General features: G+C 33.4%; 1 protein-coding gene across 7 annotated transcripts; it reads left to right on the forward strand.

The window, feature by feature from the left end:
* Positions 1–3,026: 3,026 nt before the first annotated feature.
* On the forward strand, positions 3,027–22,542 carry LOC149729620 (MAP/microtubule affinity-regulating kinase 3-like). Of its 7 annotated transcripts, none has more exons than XM_089887069.1 (22): positions 3,027–3,233; positions 3,674–3,847; positions 4,150–4,203; positions 4,877–4,925; positions 8,603–8,668; positions 9,706–9,776; positions 9,919–9,975; positions 10,521–10,655; positions 11,421–11,522; positions 12,274–12,393; positions 12,970–13,069; positions 13,554–13,666; positions 13,913–14,054; positions 14,795–14,918; positions 17,197–17,281; positions 17,368–17,462; positions 17,824–17,934; positions 18,691–19,038; positions 19,238–19,276; positions 20,657–20,777; positions 21,129–21,278; positions 21,739–22,542. In XM_089887069.1, the coding sequence occupies exons 1-22, from the start codon at positions 3,204–3,206 to the stop codon at positions 21,805–21,807; spliced, it is 2,355 nt and encodes a 784-aa protein (XP_089743195.1). In that variant the 5' UTR covers positions 3,027–3,203; the 3' UTR covers positions 21,808–22,542. The 7 variants fall into 7 exon arrangements, with proteins under 7 accessions (XP_089743195.1, XP_089743196.1, XP_089743197.1 ...); XM_089887070.1 differs by having other exon boundaries at positions 18,694–19,038; XM_089887071.1 differs by lacking the exon at positions 19,238–19,276 and having other exon boundaries at positions 3,028–3,233.
* Positions 22,543–22,618: the final 76 nt, after the last annotated feature.

A 22,618-nucleotide genomic window follows, 5' to 3' on the forward strand; every position in this document is an offset into this window, starting at 1 on the left:
ATATGCCTAATTTGTTTTCTGTGTCGAAAAAATTAAAAAACGAGATTTAGAAGCGGTGAATTTGTGACATTTTAGTCATTTAATAGGGGTAATTGTATAGATTTTTGCAAAGAATGTTTTATAAGGTAAATATATGCTATTTTATGCCTTTCCACAAAATAAAATCGCAAACAAAACCTAATAAGTTCGTTTAAATTCATTGCTAAAGTCATCGCTTTTGCTCGATTTTGGAAACAAGATAGGGACAGTTAGACTACTCGGTGTTTCTACGACACTGATGTAGACTATTGGGATCGCCTAGGTAAAATAGGGACCGCCTAATCTTACATTTATCTAATTTGACGCGGTTTTACACTTTCATGTGATTATGTTGCATTCATGTTAATTTCGGCGATGTTACACTTTTTTGAAATGCCAATCACGAACTTAGTGATGTACATTTACGTGATAATCGTGTCCTTTTAATAGGTATAGACTCTCTTGTTGTTAAGCAATTGTGTGCAGATATTACAGAAGTAAAAAAAAGTATAACGCAACTGCTCAAAACCGCGATACATTCTTCTTTCTACTCACGTGACCGCCAACTCCGTCCCCATTTCGCTTGGTCTCCATTGTAAAAGATAGGAGCATAGACGATTTAGGAGGTTTTAGCTGTGTATTTCAAAAACTACACTAATTATTCCACTTTATTACGCCAGTATGTGTTTAGAAAATTTAATTATTTATTAAATTTAAAAAAAACGTTTCAACAAACATTTGTTAGATATATATATATATATATATTTAAAAAAAGTTTTTTTTCCCATAGATTGAAATTAAGTAAAAAAACGAAGATAAACTACGTAAAACGCCCTGAACTCCATTGACTACAATAGCAAACGGGAACGACTCGCAAAAAAGAGAGTGTATCATGCTCTCTTCTTTACCGACATTGGAGATGCGCGTTCTATTCTTTTTTATTTCTGTGGGAGGTATTCGACATATAATCGAATCTTGAATTGGTGGTATAAGGTACTCAAAACAATTGCCGAAAACGATCGATAATATAAGGTACTCAAAACGAAAAAAAAACGATTTAAATCATAATTTAATGCCCCTAAACTTGTAAATTGCACTTGCAAGTTACCCCACCCCCTTTTTGTGATTTCAAAGTCGAGTGTTTTTCTTTCGCTACAGCGAACAATTGGAGATTCATTATAACAGCCACTTGAAGATTTCCGTCTGAGCTAAAATTTGATGCATTATTATAGGAAAATCGCGATTTAAAATTTAGGCTCATGCATATAATTGGTACGAAGTATATTGTTAATAAACTCTAATGTATTAACTTCTGGTTACACAAAGAGTAACACTGTAGGGTAAAACGTTTATTTAAAAAAATGGGTTGACGTCAAAAATCTGGAGACCTGTTGTTTTGGTGAGTGCGGGGTTGTATATAATATAAATATGTTTATCGTAATTCTTGTATTTTCTAACATAACTGTAAAGGTAAACTTTAAAATTCTAAACAAACGTTTCACTTTATAATGTTACTCTTTGTGTGACCTGTTTAAAATATAGGCCTTTAACTTTAAACCTGAATAGATTTTTGCTTGTGTAATAGATTGTGAATGGTGTTATATAATACAGACAACTGCTCTAGCTACATTTTTTAGACAAATATTGTTTAATTTTTCCAATAGTTTGTGCAAAAAATATGGCATAGTTTTACAATAAACTATGTAAGTACATTATTAAATGTTTTTCCACCTGTAAACAGATTATTTACATCATATTCAAAGAAATTTGTGGTTTCATCACTGTACAATTTAACCAAAATCTCATATATGTATAAAGAACTGTTAAAGCAACAAATTTTTAAAACTTAGTAGCTTTTTGAGATAAAATACTAAGATAAAAATTTCACAGAAATAGCTAAACTCCCCTATTTAAAGAACTAGACATAGCAACTGTGTTTTTAATTCAACAAATTTTGAATTTAGTTTAAAATAAACATAAAAACGATGAATATGTAACCTCCTGGTTACGCCACTAGGTAAGATAATCGCCCGCAAATCATAGTTCTTCTTAAAGTTGTGGACTTGCCCAGTATTGACCATTTTTGTTTTTGTAAAAAACTTCTACAAATGAAATAAGTGTCACTAGGCGAGATTACATTTGTTTTTTTTTAATCATAATGTTAGGTGAGAGAATGCCAAATGTGCATTTTTTTTATTTCATGCATGTTCTAGCACATATTAGCAAAATACTATTTCAATGGAAATAATGTGAATAACGTTGGAAAAATTGAGATCAGCCTATATAAAAATCTCAATAAAATCTAGATTTTGATAAAAGTAGTCTAGAAAATCTAGTTATTCTGTTATTCTTTTTCGGGAAAATACCTTTATTAGGTATAGACCATCCCTGCTTTATCATTTTGAATGTAGGGATGTACAAGAATAGTTAGGTAGGTATTCTAAAATATCCTAGAATGGTTTATTTCGAACCTAAAATTCTGAATCTAGAATTTCAAATCTTTTTTTTGTATTACAATATTACATTTACCCACATAAATTAGTTTATTCATGCTTTAACAGTAGCCTTGCTGGATCCTAAGTATAAAAGATATCTATAAAAATTATCCCATTAGGTAATTGTAGCGCTGTGATACTCAGTTACCAAAATGTTGCGCAACCCCACAAAATCAAGGATATATAACTGTTTTCACAAATATTATTTTTATAAAGTTGTTAAGGTACTTCAAGATATGATGTATGATGATGTCATTAAACAAAATACCAAATCACATAATTAAATTTGAACATAAAGACATTCAAATCTTACAGTCACAGATTAGAAATTCTGTATTGTGCATCCCTATTTGAACTCAACCTCAAAAAATATCACATCCCTTAATCAATAAATGGGAGCATAATTATTCTGCGTTTTTTGTTTAATCAATAAAGCGCAGAATTCCGTAAATTGCATTACATGGTTATTGCCACTAGGTCCATTGACTTTTCTGTTTTAGACTTTAATTCATTACTTTCTGTATTTTTCATAGATAATTAGGATTTTGTAATATTTGCATGATACAGTTTACGTTAACTGCTATCTTTGTAAATTTTGTCTGTCATCGGGTATAAAAAGGTACTGCTGGTGTATTAACCCATTTCCATTCCACCCTTTTGAACAATGAGCCACTAACTTGTGGAATTGGAATGTCGAGATCAGCTACAGAAGACAGAGGAGTAAGTAAACTATCATCTAATGTGTAGGTTTATGCCAATTCAAATAGTAAAGAAAAAATAAAAGTAGAAATCCCAAGGGAAATAAGGATTACCATAAGCGAGTCAAAGCTTTTGTGTAATGTGTGATGTTTGTTTACCGTGCACACCAGCGGGTTTATAATCGGAAAACAAACAACTAGGCAAACATAATCTTCGCACTTAGATTTTTTCGAAAAATCAACCTAGATTCAACTCTCATAAAAACTTTATTGCAAGTTCACATGTAATTGCACTGTCCTAAAAATGAAGGGTACGTGTTTAAAGTTTAATTTGTTTTACTTGAAGTTAGAAAAAATTTTTGCATGTTATAATTACTTAATGTTAGAAAAAATTTTAGCATGTTATAATTTCATGTAAGAATACACACTTGCAAGTGGTTATGATAAAACAAACTTTTTCAGGGAAGTGGTGATGGTTTACGGTCACACCGCAACCCATCTAATCACATGCAACGATCTAGAATGGCTACAGGAGATGACCAACCCCATATAGGCCAGTATAGGATTCTTAAAACCATTGGCAAAGGCAACTTTGCTAAAGTAAAACTCGCAAGACACGTTTTAACTGGACGGGAGGTGAGAATTTTTTATATATTATATATTGCATTATTTGTGGTTGATTCACGAGTCTTCAGTTCAATAAAGAAAACTTCTTTTGCAGTTCTTAAACAAGCTTGTCTTGTGATGTATGTGCTGCTTTGTTTACTACTTTATTCTGTTAATCATGGTATATAAACCCTAGCTAATATCATCCATTTTAACTCTATTCCGCGTGTATGCCATATATGGAAAAGGCACTTAAACTCTTTTGTGGACATTCGAATTTAAGTGTGTTTCAAATGTGCCATCTAAGTTTAATTTTTTAATACTTTATACAGGTTGCTATAAAGATAATCGACAAAAAGCAATTGAATACAAGCAGCTTACAAAAGGTGAATTTATTTAACCACTATTGCTTAATTTTTTTAACTATACTGTTGACTGTGAAGATTCAGCATGTCTATTTCATTGATAAAGTAAATGTACAGTAGGTCAAACTATACCTTTACATATTGATATAAATAGTGAGTCATCAGTTTTGTGAATTGGTTTGAATGTATATTTCTTTATTAAGTTATAGTACCAAGTCACTATAGGGAACTTCCAGGCAAATTGAGTATTCACCTTTTGCCAGCTATCCATCAACAGCCACTTGAAACACGAGCATGGCACCAGACCTTTTTGTATCTTGCGTAATTCCATGTCTCATCTCACACAATTACATCCATGTCATGCCTTACACTTAGTAGTAAAAGTAAACTGTTGCCCAAAAAGTGAAATTTTGTGTTTTAAAAAGAAAATTGTTAGATTTTAGTTACTTACATGTGATGGTGTTACATAGTGATATGATTTAATCAAGTAATATATTACTCTTTAGCTATTATATATAAACTATTTTTATGCACTTTTATATATTTATATCCTAAAAAAATTAGTTTAATCAACATTGAAATATTACTGCAAGTTTTAGACTCCTTAAGATATATTAAGGAATCTATGCTACAGTATATAGTTGCCTACTTGCCTACACATGTAGTGGATGTTTACACTTTTTTCTTTTTTTAGCTTTTCCGTGAAGTGAGAATCATGAAGCATTTAGACCACCCCAACATTGGTAAGTTTACCTGTTTTAAATGTTGTGGATTTCCTATTTAACCTCAATCTCAATAAACTAAAGCCAAATTATCCGGTATAATATTTTAACGTGTTAGGTTTTCACTTCATTAACAATATTTATACTTGAAATTTTCTTCAATTCTTTATAATAACAAAGAATAATATATATTTGGTATTGTCATATTCACAAAAAAACAAGCTCCAAAAGTATTAAGAGTATAACTAGTTGTAAGGAACTGTACAATGATAGTGTTCTGAAATTGTGTGTCATGTCTTGTACATGTACTTTATACAAACCATCTGTGGGCAGTCGCAAGGCTACAATTAACTGTAATTAATACATGAGCTGTGTTTTTGGCCTTCAGTGTATCATCTACCTTGAAATGAGTATACAAATTTAACCAGCTATCAAAAATCAGTTGTGTCTTAAGATTCATGGCTGTTTGCTTTTGTAAAATGAAAAATGCACAGTTCTCCTTTGTGTACTTTAGACTTTATGACACACATTATTGATAACGTTGTTAATTTTCTAAATGGATGCTACTTCACTACAGCCACACTTAAAACATTAATTTTCTTGCCAATCTAATCCCGGTTCGTAATATGTTTCCATCTTAGTTCTAGTTTCACATTAGTCTACTTTTACTACACCTGTAAGATAAACCACTAGACCAGTATATCATTGCCTGAATGCCTGTAATTATGTTTGTTCATAAATGTACTGGTGAATCATTATATATCAAAATGACACTTCTAGTACACAGTATAGGTTTATTTCTGTTTAGGGATAAAAGTTGTTTTAAATAAAAATTTCACACTATTGAGGTGTATCAATACTTTGTTATTCCAGTCCTCTTTATTTTTGTTGTTTTGTTGACAGTACCAAACAAATTCGTAGAAAAAATTCAACAAATCATAACTGTTCCCACAAATATACCCATATGTTACTCAAATAGAATATAACGCTTTTATGATCACGTCTTATATTACAAGGATATTATATAATTATGTCATGGTGGTGAAGTCATGGTGTATGACGCACAACACAGCGAACTAGCTGTAATAATCCAAAAGAATTCTTAATTGATAATCTGAACTAACCATTCACTATAACAGGCTATTTGTAATACTTTTAATCCTTACCAATCCTTTATACTTCAAAATGCTACTTGTTAAGTCTCTATTACTAATGTGATTTTTCATATAGAGTGCAATAATTTACTTCATTTTGTGTATGCAGGTTTTAAGGGACAGTGTACCAAAACATGTGAAAAAGTTATTTAAACATATAAATGTGTTTTACCCCTTCGAAATTAGTACATTGTAGGCCTATATGGTACAACAGACTTGTAAGGTTCATATACGCTATCCATGTTTGTTTAATTAAATCCCTTCAAACAACCTTGTGGAGAATGGATTTCTGAAATGAGAATTGTGTGTATTGGTACTCATTTTTACGCAGCTGTATTTCTTAATGTCCACACTACCACAAGGATATTCAATTATTTACTTCCTGGCACACTTTCTTCCAACTTGATTAAGAAATTGTATTTATAAATCATTTTTAGTGCAGTGCACAATTTATCCCACACACAAAATGCTATCGTTTATTATATAATTGGAAGTATATGAGCTAATTTTAACATCACCTTATTTCTCCTGTATGCTTTTTCTCCATTGTGGTTCTAAAGGAAGTCTTTATTTTTATTCTGTTGTCATGGCCGATTCTCAATGATGCGGTTAGTGGAAGTAAAGGCTGTAGTATTAGTTGGCCATACACCTCATAACCAATTTTAAACATACACTGATGCTAACTGCATCAAGCCGTAACATAAACAGACGTCTAAACTAAGTTTCTTATCAACATAGAGTTTGTAAACAGTTTATAAATAAGCACTCATTATTGTGAACAGTTTTGGTTATAATGTAGTAGTTCCAAGTTTTTGTTATAATGTACTTTTAATATGTTTTAAATGATAGGCCCTTCTGGTTTTGTTTGTCATGTAGAGTTTTCTATTTTATATTTATTTTTATTGATAAAACAAAACTGTAAATTCTAAAATGTAAACTTAGATATCAGGCGTATATGTATTTGTAGGTCAATCTATTTAAAAAAATGGCCGACTGTTAGTAATCTATGGTGCATGTGTAGTTGTGTACAGTGTTTGTTTTATACATAATTTCCTTATGCCATAAAGATGCAAATTTGTTCAAAGAAACTTTTGTTTTGTTAGTGACTAGTTTTTGTCATTGGAATTATCTTTATTTTCCTTATACACTCTGCTTAAATGGCAAATCTTTCCGTCTAACTCTAACTTGCTTCAAAATACCAACTGCTGCATAGCAAGCACATTTACCAATCAAAACAATTGATGAAAATTGCCCTCTTACAAAATGCAAGCAATGCATGGTCAAATTAAATGCGGCCATGCCGAAATGCAAGCCTTTTCCTAAAACCTGTTAAAAAATTAATGAACACTCGGCCACTAAAATGAAGGCATTAGAAGGACACGATGTTCTAGCGACATGTGCTTTGTGGTATTCTGTGGTCAGTAATGGAACCTCATGTTTGGTAATTTCCATAAAAATATATGCAAATTATGATACAAAATATATAGGATGTATGTCATCTCAATTTATAAAGAAATCTTAATAAATTAAGACAAGTATAAAAAATTAAACCTGTTTTATTATTCCAAATACAATTCCACCATATTATTGAGTGTCAGCTTTAATGTTTTGTTTCTTTCCTATTTGATATATAATATATATACATAAAATACTTGATTTTCTCCTTATGTTTGAGAATAGCCACTGATTTAACATATGGATTATTTCCTATATTTGTCACCTTGTCAAGTAAATGTGATCGCTCTTCTAGGGGTCATACGTAGATTGTAAGAACTACATGGTCTCAGTCAAAACAATAGCCTGTTATAAATGCTAAACACGCATACTGTGAAGATCTGCATGCGATTTGTTAATATGTTTTTAAAATTGGTGTTAGTTACTTATTATAAGTTTCTCTGTTGATCAGTATCATAAGTCATAAGTTAATTTAAAATTAAAATGACCCACCTTGTAAGTGTAAAAGTATGGTACAGGTAGTGAAGGAAAAACTTTTTGTGATACATGTAGGTCGTCCAAGGTTTGCAAGTTTAATAAGATACATTAAAAACAAAACAAAAAAGCAACAATTAAAGTAAACCAAGAATTTATAGGGAACATTCTAGTTTAAAACAATAAATAATAGAACTCTTAGTTTGAGTACCATTGTTCTAATTCATAAATGCCATGACTTACCCCCGCCATGCCTAAGTCATCACTATATTGGTGAATATCCATACTTCAATATTAATTAATGAATCTAAGAAGAGATAATTATCATGGTTGCAACTATTGATTATGTGAGGCATGTATGGTGATAGGACTGCTAGCCAACATCTTCAGCAATATTGTATTTCCTTTTTTTCCGTATTTAAGTTATGTCTATTCTCATTAACATGTGTACTTCTAAAACTTCTTTATAAACAATTAGAGAATTTTTTCTTTTTTTACCATTTTTTGGTAATATCCGTTTTTTTTGCTGTTTGCACTTTTTCTGACGATAGAAACAAAAGTTATTTATTTACTTTCTTATATAAACCCTCATACAAAGTATTTTTTATTCCACAGTGAAACTGTATGAGGTGATAGAAAACAGCAAGCAACTGCTTCTTGTTATGGAATATGCCAATGGAGGTATGATCTTGCCTTATTTTATTATTTAGTTTCCCTATTACATTACCAGAACATTTTCATTAGTACACACATGTTTTGGTAGTATGAGTATAAAAACACAGTGTAATTTGTGGGTAAAAAAAAGTTTTATTTGTTTGCCTAAACATTGACTTTTATTATGTTATACATTTAAAACTCATTTAGGGGTATTTTGTCAAGATTCAAGCTAGTTTTAATTTTCAAATGTAAATATCATACCTGTCTGGTAATTTTCGCTTGTTGTGTAACCTGTACTACATATCTTCTTTTCTTTACAATTTTTGCGAGAATTTAAGCTCTAAACGATGCAAAATATTGGCATAACAAATATTACCACCCGCGTCTGCTTAATCGGCTAGCATCTAGGGATGTGTATGTTTTTACCTCTAATCCGAATTGCACACAGATTACCATCCCATGCAGCTGTAAGTTACCCTTACATAAATCCTCCCTCGTCAAATTTATTGAACCACGAATTTATATGATTTAAATCTGCCCGATACTGGTTTGCTTCTAAGTTTTTTCGAAGCACCGTGCCTTCTTACTGAGCTATGAAATCATAAATAGAGAATTTTAACGTTAAATGCGCGATGTGTGTAAGTGCATGGGTGTTGTCTTAATTGCATAAACGCTTTATCGTATGCATCACAATTACAATTGTAAGTTCAGTTACATTACGACACAGGGTATTGTGCCAATTTAATAGGCTTAGGTATAACTAAACGTTATCCAGTTTTTCGTTTTAAATCACCGAAAATACACAGTTCTCTTAGGCATTTTGTCTTTACTTTTAACAAACTGCTGTAATAATGTCTTTAATTTTTATTTAAAAATTTGACATTTAACAGTACAACAATATTTCCTTTTTAGTATTTCTTTACATTGTATCAAATCCAACCATTCCAATTGTCCCCACCCAGTATTGTATTACTAGCTTTTTACTACCTTGTGATAAGGCATTACAGCTATTACAGTATTAAACCATGCGATCACGGTAGTAAAACTGTCACTCTGCACAGGTGAAGTGTTTGATTACCTTGTGGCTCATGGCAGAATGAAAGAAAAGGAAGCAAGAGCCAAATTTCGCCAGGTGGGCCAAACATTTTTTAACATCTATTTTTAACCATATTTTCTTTACATAATAGTCACAAAAATATAGTTACCCTCATTGTATAGCGTTTTTCATTTCAAATATGCTTACTTCTGTTTCAGAATTTTACCTTTTGTTTCAGATCGTATCTTCAGTCCAGTATCTGCACAGCAAGAATATCGTCCATAGAGACTTGAAGGTAAGCAGCAGTGCATCAATAACAACTACATTGAGTAATAGAATTCAGGAAACCGTTAACCACTATGTTGATAAGGCAAGAAAATGCCATGAATTATTAAATCTTTGCCAAAACAGCAATTATTTGACCATAAACATAAAGAAACAATTTTTTAGGAAATTGCTGTAAATAGGTTGAGATTTTATATGATAAATACCCTTATAAAAATGAACCAAATGGCATTTATGAGCCTATGTATGCAGGAGCTTGTGCCTGTAGACATATTTAGACCACAATTAGCCTGACTTTATAGGTTAAAACTGCATTATTTATATATTTGTTTCATCGTAGACTCGTAGTCCAATATTACATAAATAGTGGGTATGTATGGTTCTGGGCAGTATATGAAAAAGGGGTTCTAATTAAGATAAATCATAACTCAGTCTGTTTTTTTTTTCACAACTTTTTAACAAAAAGAAAAAACTTGTAGACCAGTTCATTTTAACAGAGTTTCAGTTTTTTTTTCCTTATTGTTTTATAATTTACTCCCAAATTCTTATCCTCAGGCTGAGAATCTTCTGTTGGATGCTGACATGAACATAAAGATTGCAGATTTCGGTTTCAGCAATGAATTCACACCCGGACATAAACTTGACACTTTCTGTGGCAGTCCCCCATATGCTGCACCAGAGTTATTTCAGGTAAGGGTGACATCAATGTGTTAGTTTCATTTAAACCAAAGAATGTTTAGATTACATTTTTGCTTTTAACAGAATCTCATAAAAAAAAACAGAATATAATGTTTTGTAGAATGTAATATATATATACATACATTTTTTTATTTATTGTAAAACACCCTTTAAGTCAATACAACACGGTTTAATTGTGAATAAAATTGGGTAAGGTTCATGAACTATGAGTGTTTATAACTGAAAAAAAGTATATATATTTGTGTATCGAAGTAAACCACGGTCTTCTATTGTAAAGTTAAAAAACAAGATATATGCCTGTTGAATCTGATTATGCAGTTTATTTGATTGCTATTTCAATTACATCACTACCAACTAGTCATAGTTATCTAACCACTGTCCATGTCTATATTAAAAGGTGTTTAAGACATCAGATTGAACTGGTGCATGACGTTCTTTATCAATGCCCATTCTGTTTTTTTGTAATCTCTGTTTTTCTGGTGGGAAGGACAATGGCACATTATGTGTTTTCTTTCCCTTACTTGGTGTATTCATATAGGATATAGCATGTGCTGTGTCAAGTAATGACACTGGTGTTTTTTAAACAAAATAAACACATTTTATAAAAATGTTTAAAAAAACGTCATTGAACAATTTATACTTTATTGTGCCAAGTGTCACTGTTTAAGGAATTAATGTTTTGTAAATATTTCGTTTTCGGTAGTTACAGGGATATATTTTGGTTATTTTTCTATGTTTAAACACACCATCTTTCAGGGTAAGAAATATGATGGACCAGAGGTTGATGTGTGGTCACTTGGTGTAATTCTCTACACATTAGTCAGCGGCTCTTTACCATTTGATGGCCAGAATTTAAAAGTAAGTCTGTTTACAACAGGTATGCTTTGGAATGGCGGTGTATATCTTTTAATTAGGGATTTGAACCTGAACTTAAAAGGTTGTGACTGAACAACATTTAAAGTCTTGCACAATCGAATACTATAATATTGTTTTGGCATTCATATTTAACTTTATGTTAATGCTCTAGATTGGGCTTAGCTAAACTGGTATTGATTGTCTGCGATTTGTCAAAAAAGATTTCAGTAGCCAATATTCTTATCTAATTCGTAGGGATGTGCCGAGCCAAAGTCAGCTCAAAAGCTTGTGACCGGAGTTCTTCCATTTTAACACGCGTCACTTGGCGGAAAATTGGGCCGAGCCCAAATGCTATTGTTGCACGCAAAGGCGAAAAATAATAGAATTAAAAAAAGCAACGCCACTAAAAGATATTGAGATAAACCAGCATGAATTTTTCTTTCATTATTTTTTCGTTTGTTGGAAATTTACTGCCTAATCGCATTGTTAGTTACGAACAGTGGCGCAGCCATAAAAAAAATAAGGGGGGTTTTAATCAAAAAATTTTTTTCTTAGTTTAAAAGGGGGGGTCACAACCCCCGAAACCCCTCCAAGCTGCGCCACTGGTTACGAAACTTACTTTTTGCGTCTTTGACACATTCGTAACAATTCTGAAGGTTTTTTGTGTAGCGCTGTGGGACTCACCAACTCGAACACTCCCAATTTTGTATATTTTACTTTGAACTAATTTATTTAACTTTCTTCCACATCGCAGGAACTGCGTGAACGTGTTCTTCGGGGCAAATACAGAATTCCTTTTTATATGTCCACTGATTGTGAGCACTTACTGAGAAAGTTTCTTGTTCTCAACCCCACCAAACGTGGAACACTGACTGTGAGTACATTTTCACTAAAAAAAAAAACTAAAAAAATGTTTCTGGTATAACGTACATTGTCCACAAGGTGCATTTGTACTTTGACAAATTCATTTCTTAGACATTAAAATTTAATAAGATTCCATTTTTGCACATGATAAAAGTCTATATTTCTTGTTTTTCTATTTTTAATTTGTCACCTTTGTTAATTGTGGTAGTTACTTTACTTTTAAGTGTATCCTACACCATGGTTTAATACATAGGAAGTTTCCACTTAATGCCATATTATTTACTTAACAAAGGAAGTGTTTAATGTGGTGGTTGTATAAATATAGGATCAAATAAAGTTGATGCAGTTGCACTATTCATACCCTGGTATTACTTGTAGTGTTATCAGTAAAAATTAAAAGGTGACGCACATTTTTTTCGTTGGTATGTTCCTTTAAGTTGCATGGTACTTGCCACCCCAAATAACAAGCACTACTCTAGTGACTCCTCTTCTAATAAACATTACTTTAAATTAAGTTCAATAAATTCTACCAGTATTTAAAACTGCATGAAGCTAATAAATAAACCATTACCATTCCTTTGTGCAGTCCGTAATGCAAGATAAATGGATGAACATCGGCCATGAAGATGAACCACTTAAACCTTATGTGGATGCTCCATTCCAAGAGAATGATGAAGGCAGATTACGTAAGTTAATATATATCCCCTAAATAAGAAATTCATGTTAAATTCTTTGGTTGGGTTGCAACGTTCGATTCGGTAATTTCAACTTACTTTTTCAGCTTATCAACCAGATTTTTTATTTATCAGCATGTAGCTGTACAAGTTACACTGATAATAAAAGCACAAATACTGTATCTTTACCCCTGTTATAACATAGAGCACAAATACTGTCTTTTTAACCTGTTATAACATAGTATCTCAAGTAAAATACAACCAAATGAACATTTCAGCCACTTTTTTAAACATTTTTACTGTTTATTCAGTTGTAACAGTTTGCTAAAACATGTTTGCGTTAGTAGTTATTACATATTTTAATAATCAAGTTTTCGATTGTATATTATATATACAAGTTTGTGAAGTATACAAGAAAATACCCACATTACAGCATACATGATTTCCAAACCCATAACTTACATACCCACCATTAACCAAGTATATCTATTACCAGAGTCAATGATTGACATGGGTTATAACAAGGAAGAAGTAGAAAACTCAATCAGAACCCGTGCGTATGACGATTCCTTTGCAACTTACTTACTCCTTGGCACTAAGCCTTCAGAGGTTGGTTATTATTTATCTATATTGGGAAATAAAGCAGTACAAGTATATACTTTAAACTTTGTATGTTTTTAAGCTTATTCTTTATAAATTAACCATTGTGTATAATTTGGCTTGCTACTAAAAATCAATGTAAAAACTTAAAAAGTATGTTAAACTGATTCAACAAAAAAGGAAAAATGCAAAATAATAAGTCTGTTATGAGTTTTCTATTTTTTTAGTATTAAAGTGAAAATATTTTTGTTTCAGCTTTCTGATCCATCAGCATCTCGATCAAGCAGTGCTTTATCGCTTAAACAAGTCGGCCAACCATCGCCGTCCAATCAGCAGACTCGAAAAGTTCACAGGAGTGTCTCAGCCAATCAGAAGCCAAGAAGGGTCAGCACAGAAAGTAAGGGAAAATATTTTTTTGTAACATTAATTTTTTTTGGCCAACAGCGTTTTGGCTGTTTATGAATACATGGGTGTCACACTGACTTATTTATATGGTTGGTTTATTTTTGGCAGTTTCAATTTTGTAAAAACTTTTTATCGCCCCTTTTTCTGCTTTCGTTCTTTAGATCGATTATACAGATTCAAAAAATCTTTCAATAATTTGAGATATAGAATTTGTTTTTCTATATTTTCAGATCACAGAAGCGAGGGGGGCCTGGCTGCCGGCTCGTTTAGTTTTGAGCAAAATTTAGTCAGGGTCAATTTCACCAGAAGCATGCCCAGAGATAAAATGAGAATAGTGAGGAATTACTTAGAAAATCAGAGAGCTTCAGTCTCTACTGCCAGCAGCTATGCCTCAGCTCAAGGTTATTACCATGCTACAATAAAGCGGGCATTATACAAGAAAGCAATAAATGAAATACACCATTGCCATCAATATCACCTAGGGAATATAAATTCAAAATACATATCCAAAAACAGACACACTTATGTGATGAATTATTTTTTTTCTAAATCACCTTCGCTTTACCATATCAGTTGCTTTAAGATTTAGCACCTGCTTTAAAAAATTAGAAAAAATCTATTTTTTAATTTAAATTTTTCAATTTTACAAAAATGTTTTTTTTTTCAATTTTACAAAATGTTATTTTTCCAAAGTGCCTGATTATTTAAAATACTTTACTTTTTTCCATCTAGATTCAAAGACAAACAATGTTGTAAAAGGAGTTGCACGTTCCACTTCTGCTCACCAACATAATCTTAGAAATGGTGAATCTCCACGTACAGCTATTGCGGCTATATCAGAGGACACAACTCCAGGGTAAGTTAGTTGGTTTAATAAAAATTTCTTAATTCTGTATTCAATGCCATTGCTATATACCATTATACCAACTACATTCAGCGATTGTTCTAAATTCAAACGCATGCTTGACCGAATATAGTGATAAATATTGTAGTAATAGACACTAGGGATGTGCTGAGGTCGTAAAAGCTCGGGTTCGCCAAGCGCCGAGCTTCAACGAAAAGCTCGGCACGAGCCCGAGCACCTATGACGTCATCAAGGAGAAAGGCGTACAAGAATACGTTCCTATTCAGTCGAAAAGCGTCGCTAATCAAAATAATACAGAACACGTGGTTTGCGGTTAAAGAGACGTCTCGTTTCGTAATTCCCAGTGTTGCAAAATGTAAAATTCATACAAAAAATATTTAATTAAAATTATTTATAACTGTTGCAGCAGTTTTTTATCAGATCAGAATTGTAGAAATACCCCTTTATCACTGATAATGTCACCGTCCGGATCGTCGAAAAACACTCGTATTTTTGTAATAGAAAGAAATCCTATTAATAATAAAATCAACTTTCTTACGTCCGGCGCATCGGTTACACTGCGAAAACACAGCGACTAGCTAAAATGACGGAACGGTTTGTCACGAAGTAAATATCGTCCCGGCCAAGCTTGGACAGAGGCCAAAAAACGTTGTTCGTTGGCACCGCGCAAGAACCAAAGTTTCGTAAATCCCAGTTGCAAGATATTAGTTTTTTCCATAAAATATTTAATTAGAAATTTATGTACACTTGTTAAGTTATGTAACAGTAACACTATTGCAAAATCCGAAAGTTTAAACAATAAAACACTGGCTTATAAAACACTGGCTGCACGCTGACGTGGCATTACGTCACTTTCCACGAGAGCATATTCAAAACGATTGCTTCGCTTACCAAGTGTTGAATGTATGCTATCGCATGGGTCTTCCTTTATTTCCTAAGCGAGCGCAGAGCGTAAATATGTGACCTTTCGATCGCGTGGTGGGTCAGGCAATGGGCACATTTCTCTCGATTGGTACATTATGAAATGTCATATAATTAATAATTATGTTACAGTAAGACATGTGAAGTAACAATTGAACAAAAAAAGATTCAAAATGCAACACGGCAATGTTTGTTATTCGATCGATTTCGTTACCTGATAATTACGAACACCCGTGATTATAACGAACACGCAACAAACATAAAACATCAAATCGCAGCTTTAACAACCTTTCTATCGCACAGGCGCCCGCACTATAGTCAGAAATATGCAAGATTTCGTAGCTTGAGTGACAGACGTGCGTAAAATATATTACGCCCGGATTTTCAATAAAATTAACCGATCACCGTCCGGATTTACTTCTACAATCCTGTAAAAAAGTTCAAGAGTTTTTGGCTTTTTATTTAAAATCAGATATGGAAACATTAGGGATTAGGCTATCGTGTAATTCGACACCTGCTGTAATTGCATAAGGTCAAATTCGCCGACGTTGCGATTCGTTACTTGCGAGAGAGCAAATTCACAACGAACGAAAAATAATTGAAGAGAAAGCTACGCTGACTGTTCTCATTATCTCCTCTTAATAGCTTCACTTTTTTTCATTTTCAGTATTTTTCGCTCTCGCGTGCAACATAGCAATAGCATATGAGGCTCGGCGCTCGGCCCAGATTTCAGCCGAGCGCTGAGCGTCAAAAAGGAGACGCTCGGGCACGAGCTTTTGAGTTCGGGCTCGGCTCGGCACATCCCTAATAGACACAGCAGTAGGTGTTTGAAAAGTAAACGTCACACTTCGCACGACTTGTACAGAAGAAAACATACAATAAATTGGGATTGTTGCATTTTGTACATTCTGTGGAAAAAATACAAAAAAATTAAATAAGTTGAATGTTTGTGCAACAGTATTCTTACAACCCTGATAGGAAATAATTTTCCTTTATCTTTATGCAAGTCCCAATATTTAGTACTAGGGCTATACCTATATACGTTGAATCCACAGCTCATTTATTAATAATAACTTGCTCAACTGCACCAGTGTAATATATATATATATACTGTAATATACTTGGTATAAAATTGGTATACTCTCGGCGACAACTGATGTTCATTAACGCTGTTTGGGAAACCCTGGTTCACATGCAAATGCCTTGGTTCATTTACAACCTCCAAAAAAATCTTGCAATAAGAATTGGTTGGAGCCCTTTACCTTTTTCATTACCAGTCAGATGATATAATAAAAATTTCAGTGAAATATGTAATATATAAAATAATTGCACTTATGTTCACCTCCAGAGCCAAACAAGCACTTCTAGCCTCCACGGCAGCCAACCCAAACAAAGCAGAAATCCCGAGTAACCAGAGACCCGAGACAGCCAAGGTATCATCAGCACCTATTTAAAACTGGGGTTCCCTTGACTTTTAAAGTTTAAACTCCATTAATTAATCAAATTCATCTTGTTACAGACATGGAAAAATAACGACATGACTCGTAGAAACACATATGTTTGCACTGATAGAAAAGGAGATAAAGCAGCTCGTACATTACCACCAGAAACAAGGTAATAACACTCAGTGTCCCATCATGCAGTCTTGTATTTAATGCAGTGGGTTAAGATAACGAACCAAATATCTCATTTCAACAAACTTCATAACCCGAGTTAAGACAACACACTTGCTTACAAGATACATACAGATACAGCAAATGGTTCTAGTCGGCCTGGGGGAGTATTTTTATACAAAAGTGCCATCTGGGCGGTACAAAACAAAAGAAAAACAAAAAAATATACAAAAGTGCGGTCAGTTAAAAAATTCTGCTAAAAATCCCAAGTTCATCTGTTAACATTTCTTTGTCTGTAATAACAGTAGTTCCAGTTGATGAATTATATATTTTTTACCCCTTGGTGCCATTTCCTGTTGCAGTCCGCAAGAAGAGACATCAGTTAGGCCACGTCACCACAAAACACAGTCTTCCACTGCAGTTCCCCCAATTCCCACTGTGGTTAACAGTGAGGAACCTGAACATAGGCCCACGTACGTTAACTGCACTGCGTGTTGAGCACCTTTAGTGTCTTAGGCTTATTTATGCATACCTGCAGCTTTTATTTTAGTGCAATAAAACAGATCTTATTGAGTTTAAAATAGCTCTTCCGTTTCACAGGACATGCAGCACTTAACATAATTTGTAAACAAAAAGCAATATCTTTGTGGGTTGCATATGATTAATTGCTGCAGTCTTAGAATAAATTGACCTAATTACATGTTTAGTGTGTTGTGCACAAAGGCATCTTGCAATTAAAGCACACCAAGTCTTGGAAGCCAATTTTTTTTAAATTATTGCATTTCCAACTTCCAAGTGGATTGTTTTTAATCAATAGATTTGAACAACTCTATAGATTGAAACATGCATGTCACTTAATTTGATTTTTTTAATAAAAAAATAATTTACCTTTAATTTGGTGCGAAATTCAGCTTCGCTACTTTAGTTTGAAAAATGAATTATGTTAGTAAAGTAAAAATTAAAAGTTCTAAATTCGAAATAAGGTATTCTGCCTTATTCTAGAATGCCTAATTATTTTGTAATGTTCATCTCTGCAAAATTTGCAAATTTAGGACTATTAAAGCAAGCTTGTTGTCATGCTGTTTTGTATGTTTTTTTTTTAAATTAGGCCCAAATGTATGAGTTTTGTATGTTTTGTCAAGAGATACATGTCTTGTAAACTTTAAGAACCCTTTTTATTATCGACCATTACCAATTTAGCTAGTTCAATTAAACAATACTATCCACAGCAGTGCATCACCTGGGAAGCAATCCTCACCTGTGATCCGAACGACTAGCATCGCTCCAGGAGCCCGTTCGTCAATCCACGCTCGTCATAGCCAGACATCGGCGACACCGTTCCCACGGAATGCACGAGAGCGCCGGACCTACCACGGACCCCAGACACAAGAGCGCACCCGGCGCACTGCGACCTACAACGGCCCGCCACCACCCACCTCTCCCTCTGTGAGTGAGTGCATGCCAGGTGCCATGGCTTCAGGCCGCGACTCCAACACCACATCCAGAGGTGGGCCATCTGGGTCACGGGAAGGTGCCAGTGGATTTTTGAGCAAGCTGTCATCCAAGTTCAACAGAAGGTTGGTAGATTAACTAGCAAAGATAATTCTTTAAACTTTCCACCGTGTATGCTTAGATGGCTTACTGTTGCTATGCTTTTAGACCTAGTTGGCCAAGCTAGTGTGTGTGTAAACATGTCGTCTGTTGTTGTGTGTTCATGTTATGTATGTATGTTTGCCTGTGTTCAGCTGTTGTGTGCAATAATGTGCTGCTTTACAGGAGGTCATTGAGGTTTTCACGGCGGTATGATCGCGAACGGTCAGTAATTTGACTAGCATGTCTTGATTGCATGACTGAGATGATAATAATATTAAACGCAGAGATAACATTGGTTATTGAGCCAGTAACAAATACCTCAGATTCTCTTTTCACTTACAAGGCCAGGTTTCCATATTCAACTTATTTTTCTTCAATGTCATTTTTTATTGCCAGCAAAGCTTTTTAATCAAAAACTGATTTGAAACCTGGTCACCGTGAATGCTCTTAACTATCATAACAAACTTTCTTTTCTTCCCTTTGTTTTCCAATGACCTATTGAAACTTAGTGTAGCAATATCTCTTGCTTTCACACATATCTTAAGATTTAAAAACATAGGCTTATGAAAGGTAAAAGTTCTAATATATTATGTTTAGTTACAAAAAAGAAAAAAAAAAGGTTGCACTTAGTTTAATAAACACGCATGATAAAATATCACAAAGTATTTACATGAATATGATTTTACAAAGATAGAAATAGGAAAAGTAGAGGTTTTTTATGTATTTCTCCCATAAAAGCAGTTTTTATTGCTTGTCACTATATGGTATTGTTGTGTAACAATCATGTCTGTCTATTACATAACAATGCTATCTGGTTTGCCTGTGACACAGTTTTTTAAACTTATTCATTTTTTTCAAACCAAAATTAAGATTGTGTTTTACTTTTCTGCTGCATTCTTTGTATATTTTGTTTATTATACTGAGTTGTTCTGAAATTGTAGCAATCCCCAAAAAATCATGGTCTTTTATTAGACATTACACACTTATATGATATTACGTGCAATTATTTATCTATTTTAGCCTTTACTTAAGTTTTTATCTTTATACTTGCAAAAAAAACATAGTTTAACTGTGAACTATACGCAGCGAATAATAGCCTACAGTTTAGCTATTAACCTGCAGGCTTTAAGATTAAGTTTGTATAAGTTTAGCGCACTAAATTACATTTTGCGCTTATTTTTTAGCTTACTAAGTTGGGGGGCATTGTCTTGCATGTAACTACAGCATGGGTGTATGACTGGCCATAACCAGTGTTCCCCCATTGTCTGCTATTGCTGCCATGCATAATATATTTCATAAGAACAAACTAGACAATATTTCATACATTATGCAAAAGACATGTCGGTGTTAAAATAAATTGTTGTTCAATATTTAAATCAGTAGGGTTTAATAAAGTGACATTTTCATAAAAAATACCTAAAATAAACTTCTTCTATGCTGACCAAAAATAAAACATAAATTGTAAAAAAAATCAGTAAAAATATACCAACAAGCTTCTGGTATTAAGAATACCAACATAGGTATTGCAGTAACACATAAAAATTTAGTAAGTTCCTAAACAACTTTCACTTTATTTTCTCCTAACATATTGTGCGTCCACAGCACCAGCAGAGGCGTCCCCGAAGCCGAGAAAGATTCAAAACCTCGATCTCTTCGTTTTACTTGGTCAATGAAGACAACATCAGCCATGGAACCGAAAGAAATGATGAAGGAAATTAGAAAGGTAAAAAATATTTTTTCACTTTTGAACTTATAAATCTAATTTTCAATTCATTGTGTACGATATGAACGTTGAGTATGTGATGTGGTATAACAGATAGGGAGGTACCAGAAGTTTAAAAAATGTTCATTTTCTGCAGGATGTTATAGTAAAAATTCACAGATCTAAACACTTTTTTTGTAAAAATTGGAGGTCACTTATTTAATGATTTTCAGTTGTGCAAAATGTAAATTTTACTCTTCAATCTTCACGTACCAAAAGAAATATTTTAGTTCTTGTGCATTCACTAATGATGTTTACCTCTAAACCAACATTGGCATTTTAATCTCTAAGTTAAATCTTTTTTCCTGCCAGGTTCTGGATGCAAACAGTTGCGATTATGAACAGAGAGAAAAATATCTTTTATTCTGTGTAAATGGACATGGTCACGCTGATAACCTCGTACAATGGGAAATGGAAGTTTGCAAGTTGCCTCGTCTTTCACTTAATGGTGTCCGCTTCAAGGTGATTATTTTTCCACTTTTGTGCATTATATGTATAGTAGCTTGGGGGAAAATGGGACAACCTTTTAATTTAATTTTCTCGTTTCCTCCCAGTTGATAGTAAACAAAGAACATTTAAGGAAATATAAAACCGTATCCTCACAAATACCATAGACCGTTGTTAATTGTTCAAAACACGATCAGGATATTTGGAAGTTATGTGCCAAAGGTGTCCCGTCTCACACCACAATATTATATCTAATTTTTCCAACTTAGCACTAAGTCCCCAGTTCTGTGGTAGACCTTTCCATAAAATTTCCCCCATTTATAAAATATAGAGTAACAGCAGTTTCTTTTATAAAGGGTATTTATGGGTGGTTTCTTCTTCTGTATGACTACAATTTTGGGAAACCTATTATGCTACCAGGCCATATGCTTCATAAAAATTGTAACCTAAACCTAAACATATTTTTGTTTTGCAGAGAATATCGGGCACAAGCATAGCTTTCAAAAACATTGCCTCAAAAATTGCAAATGAGTTGAAACTTTGAACCAAATTCTCTACCAAGCGTCTAACTCAGCAATCTGCTGCAACTAGTAAAAGAATTAAAACTCACGAATACCGGTTTCGCTTCTAGTAGCGAAAGTCGACTGTAGAAACCATTTTAATGGCACTCGCTTCAGTACTGTTTGTCCGTTTGTTCAGTTTTTTAAACATGCCTTTTTGATGGACCAGCAACTTTTTCATTTCGTATTATCAAGTGACTTTTGTTGCAATGAGGTTGAGTCGACTATCCCTGACCAGCACACTTAAGCTGCAAGAGATGTTTCCTTGATTGTGTTCGATTCCTCTCTAGCTATGTAGTGCAAGCAAATCTATTATTCTTAATATTTTTTTCCTAATGCGAATGGCAGCGGTGTAACGCTGCGTATTTAGAATCCGCTTAGACAAATTTTGCCCCACCTTTGTACACTCTGGTATATGACGAGAGGCGTCATATCAAAAAGCGATCATTGCTGTCCCGAACCCTATTCTCTTGCTGCATAATGATTTTGCCAACGTTTGTAGTATTCGCCTCTCTCCTTTTCCCTGTGAGAGAATCGCCGCTCTCTATTTCCCCCATATTGGAATCCACAGCCTGGTGTCATTCGGCGATCGAAGCTTGAACATCTAACGTCACACGTTAATGATGACGTCATTGTAACCAAGCTTTTTAGGGTTGTACAAACTCGGTGCAAGTGTGGTACATGTTGTTCAGTAATAAATGTTATCACACTTCAAAAAATGGTGTTGCTTTGAAGGTCTATTTATCCTTTCAGAACATAAAAGTTGCAGCATCCCAATGTACAGCAACATAGTGT

Source organism: Ciona robusta, chromosome 10 (assembly GCF_009617815.1).
Source record: "Ciona robusta chromosome 10, ASM961781v2".
NCBI classification, from domain to species: domain Eukaryota; kingdom Metazoa; phylum Chordata; class Ascidiacea; order Phlebobranchia; family Cionidae; genus Ciona; species Ciona robusta.

Bases quoted from the DNA above. Each gene is read 5' to 3' on its own strand.
- LOC149729620 (XM_089887069.1), top strand. From the start codon at position 3,204: ATGTCGAGATCAGCTACAGAAGACAGAGGA. The intron at 11,523-12,273 runs GTAAGTCTGTTT...TCCACATCGCAG, and splicing joins TTGATGGCCAGAATTTAAAA to GAACTGCGTGAACGTGTTCT. The intron at 12,394-12,969 runs GTGAGTACATTT...TCCTTTGTGCAG, and splicing joins CCAAACGTGGAACACTGACT to TCCGTAATGCAAGATAAATG.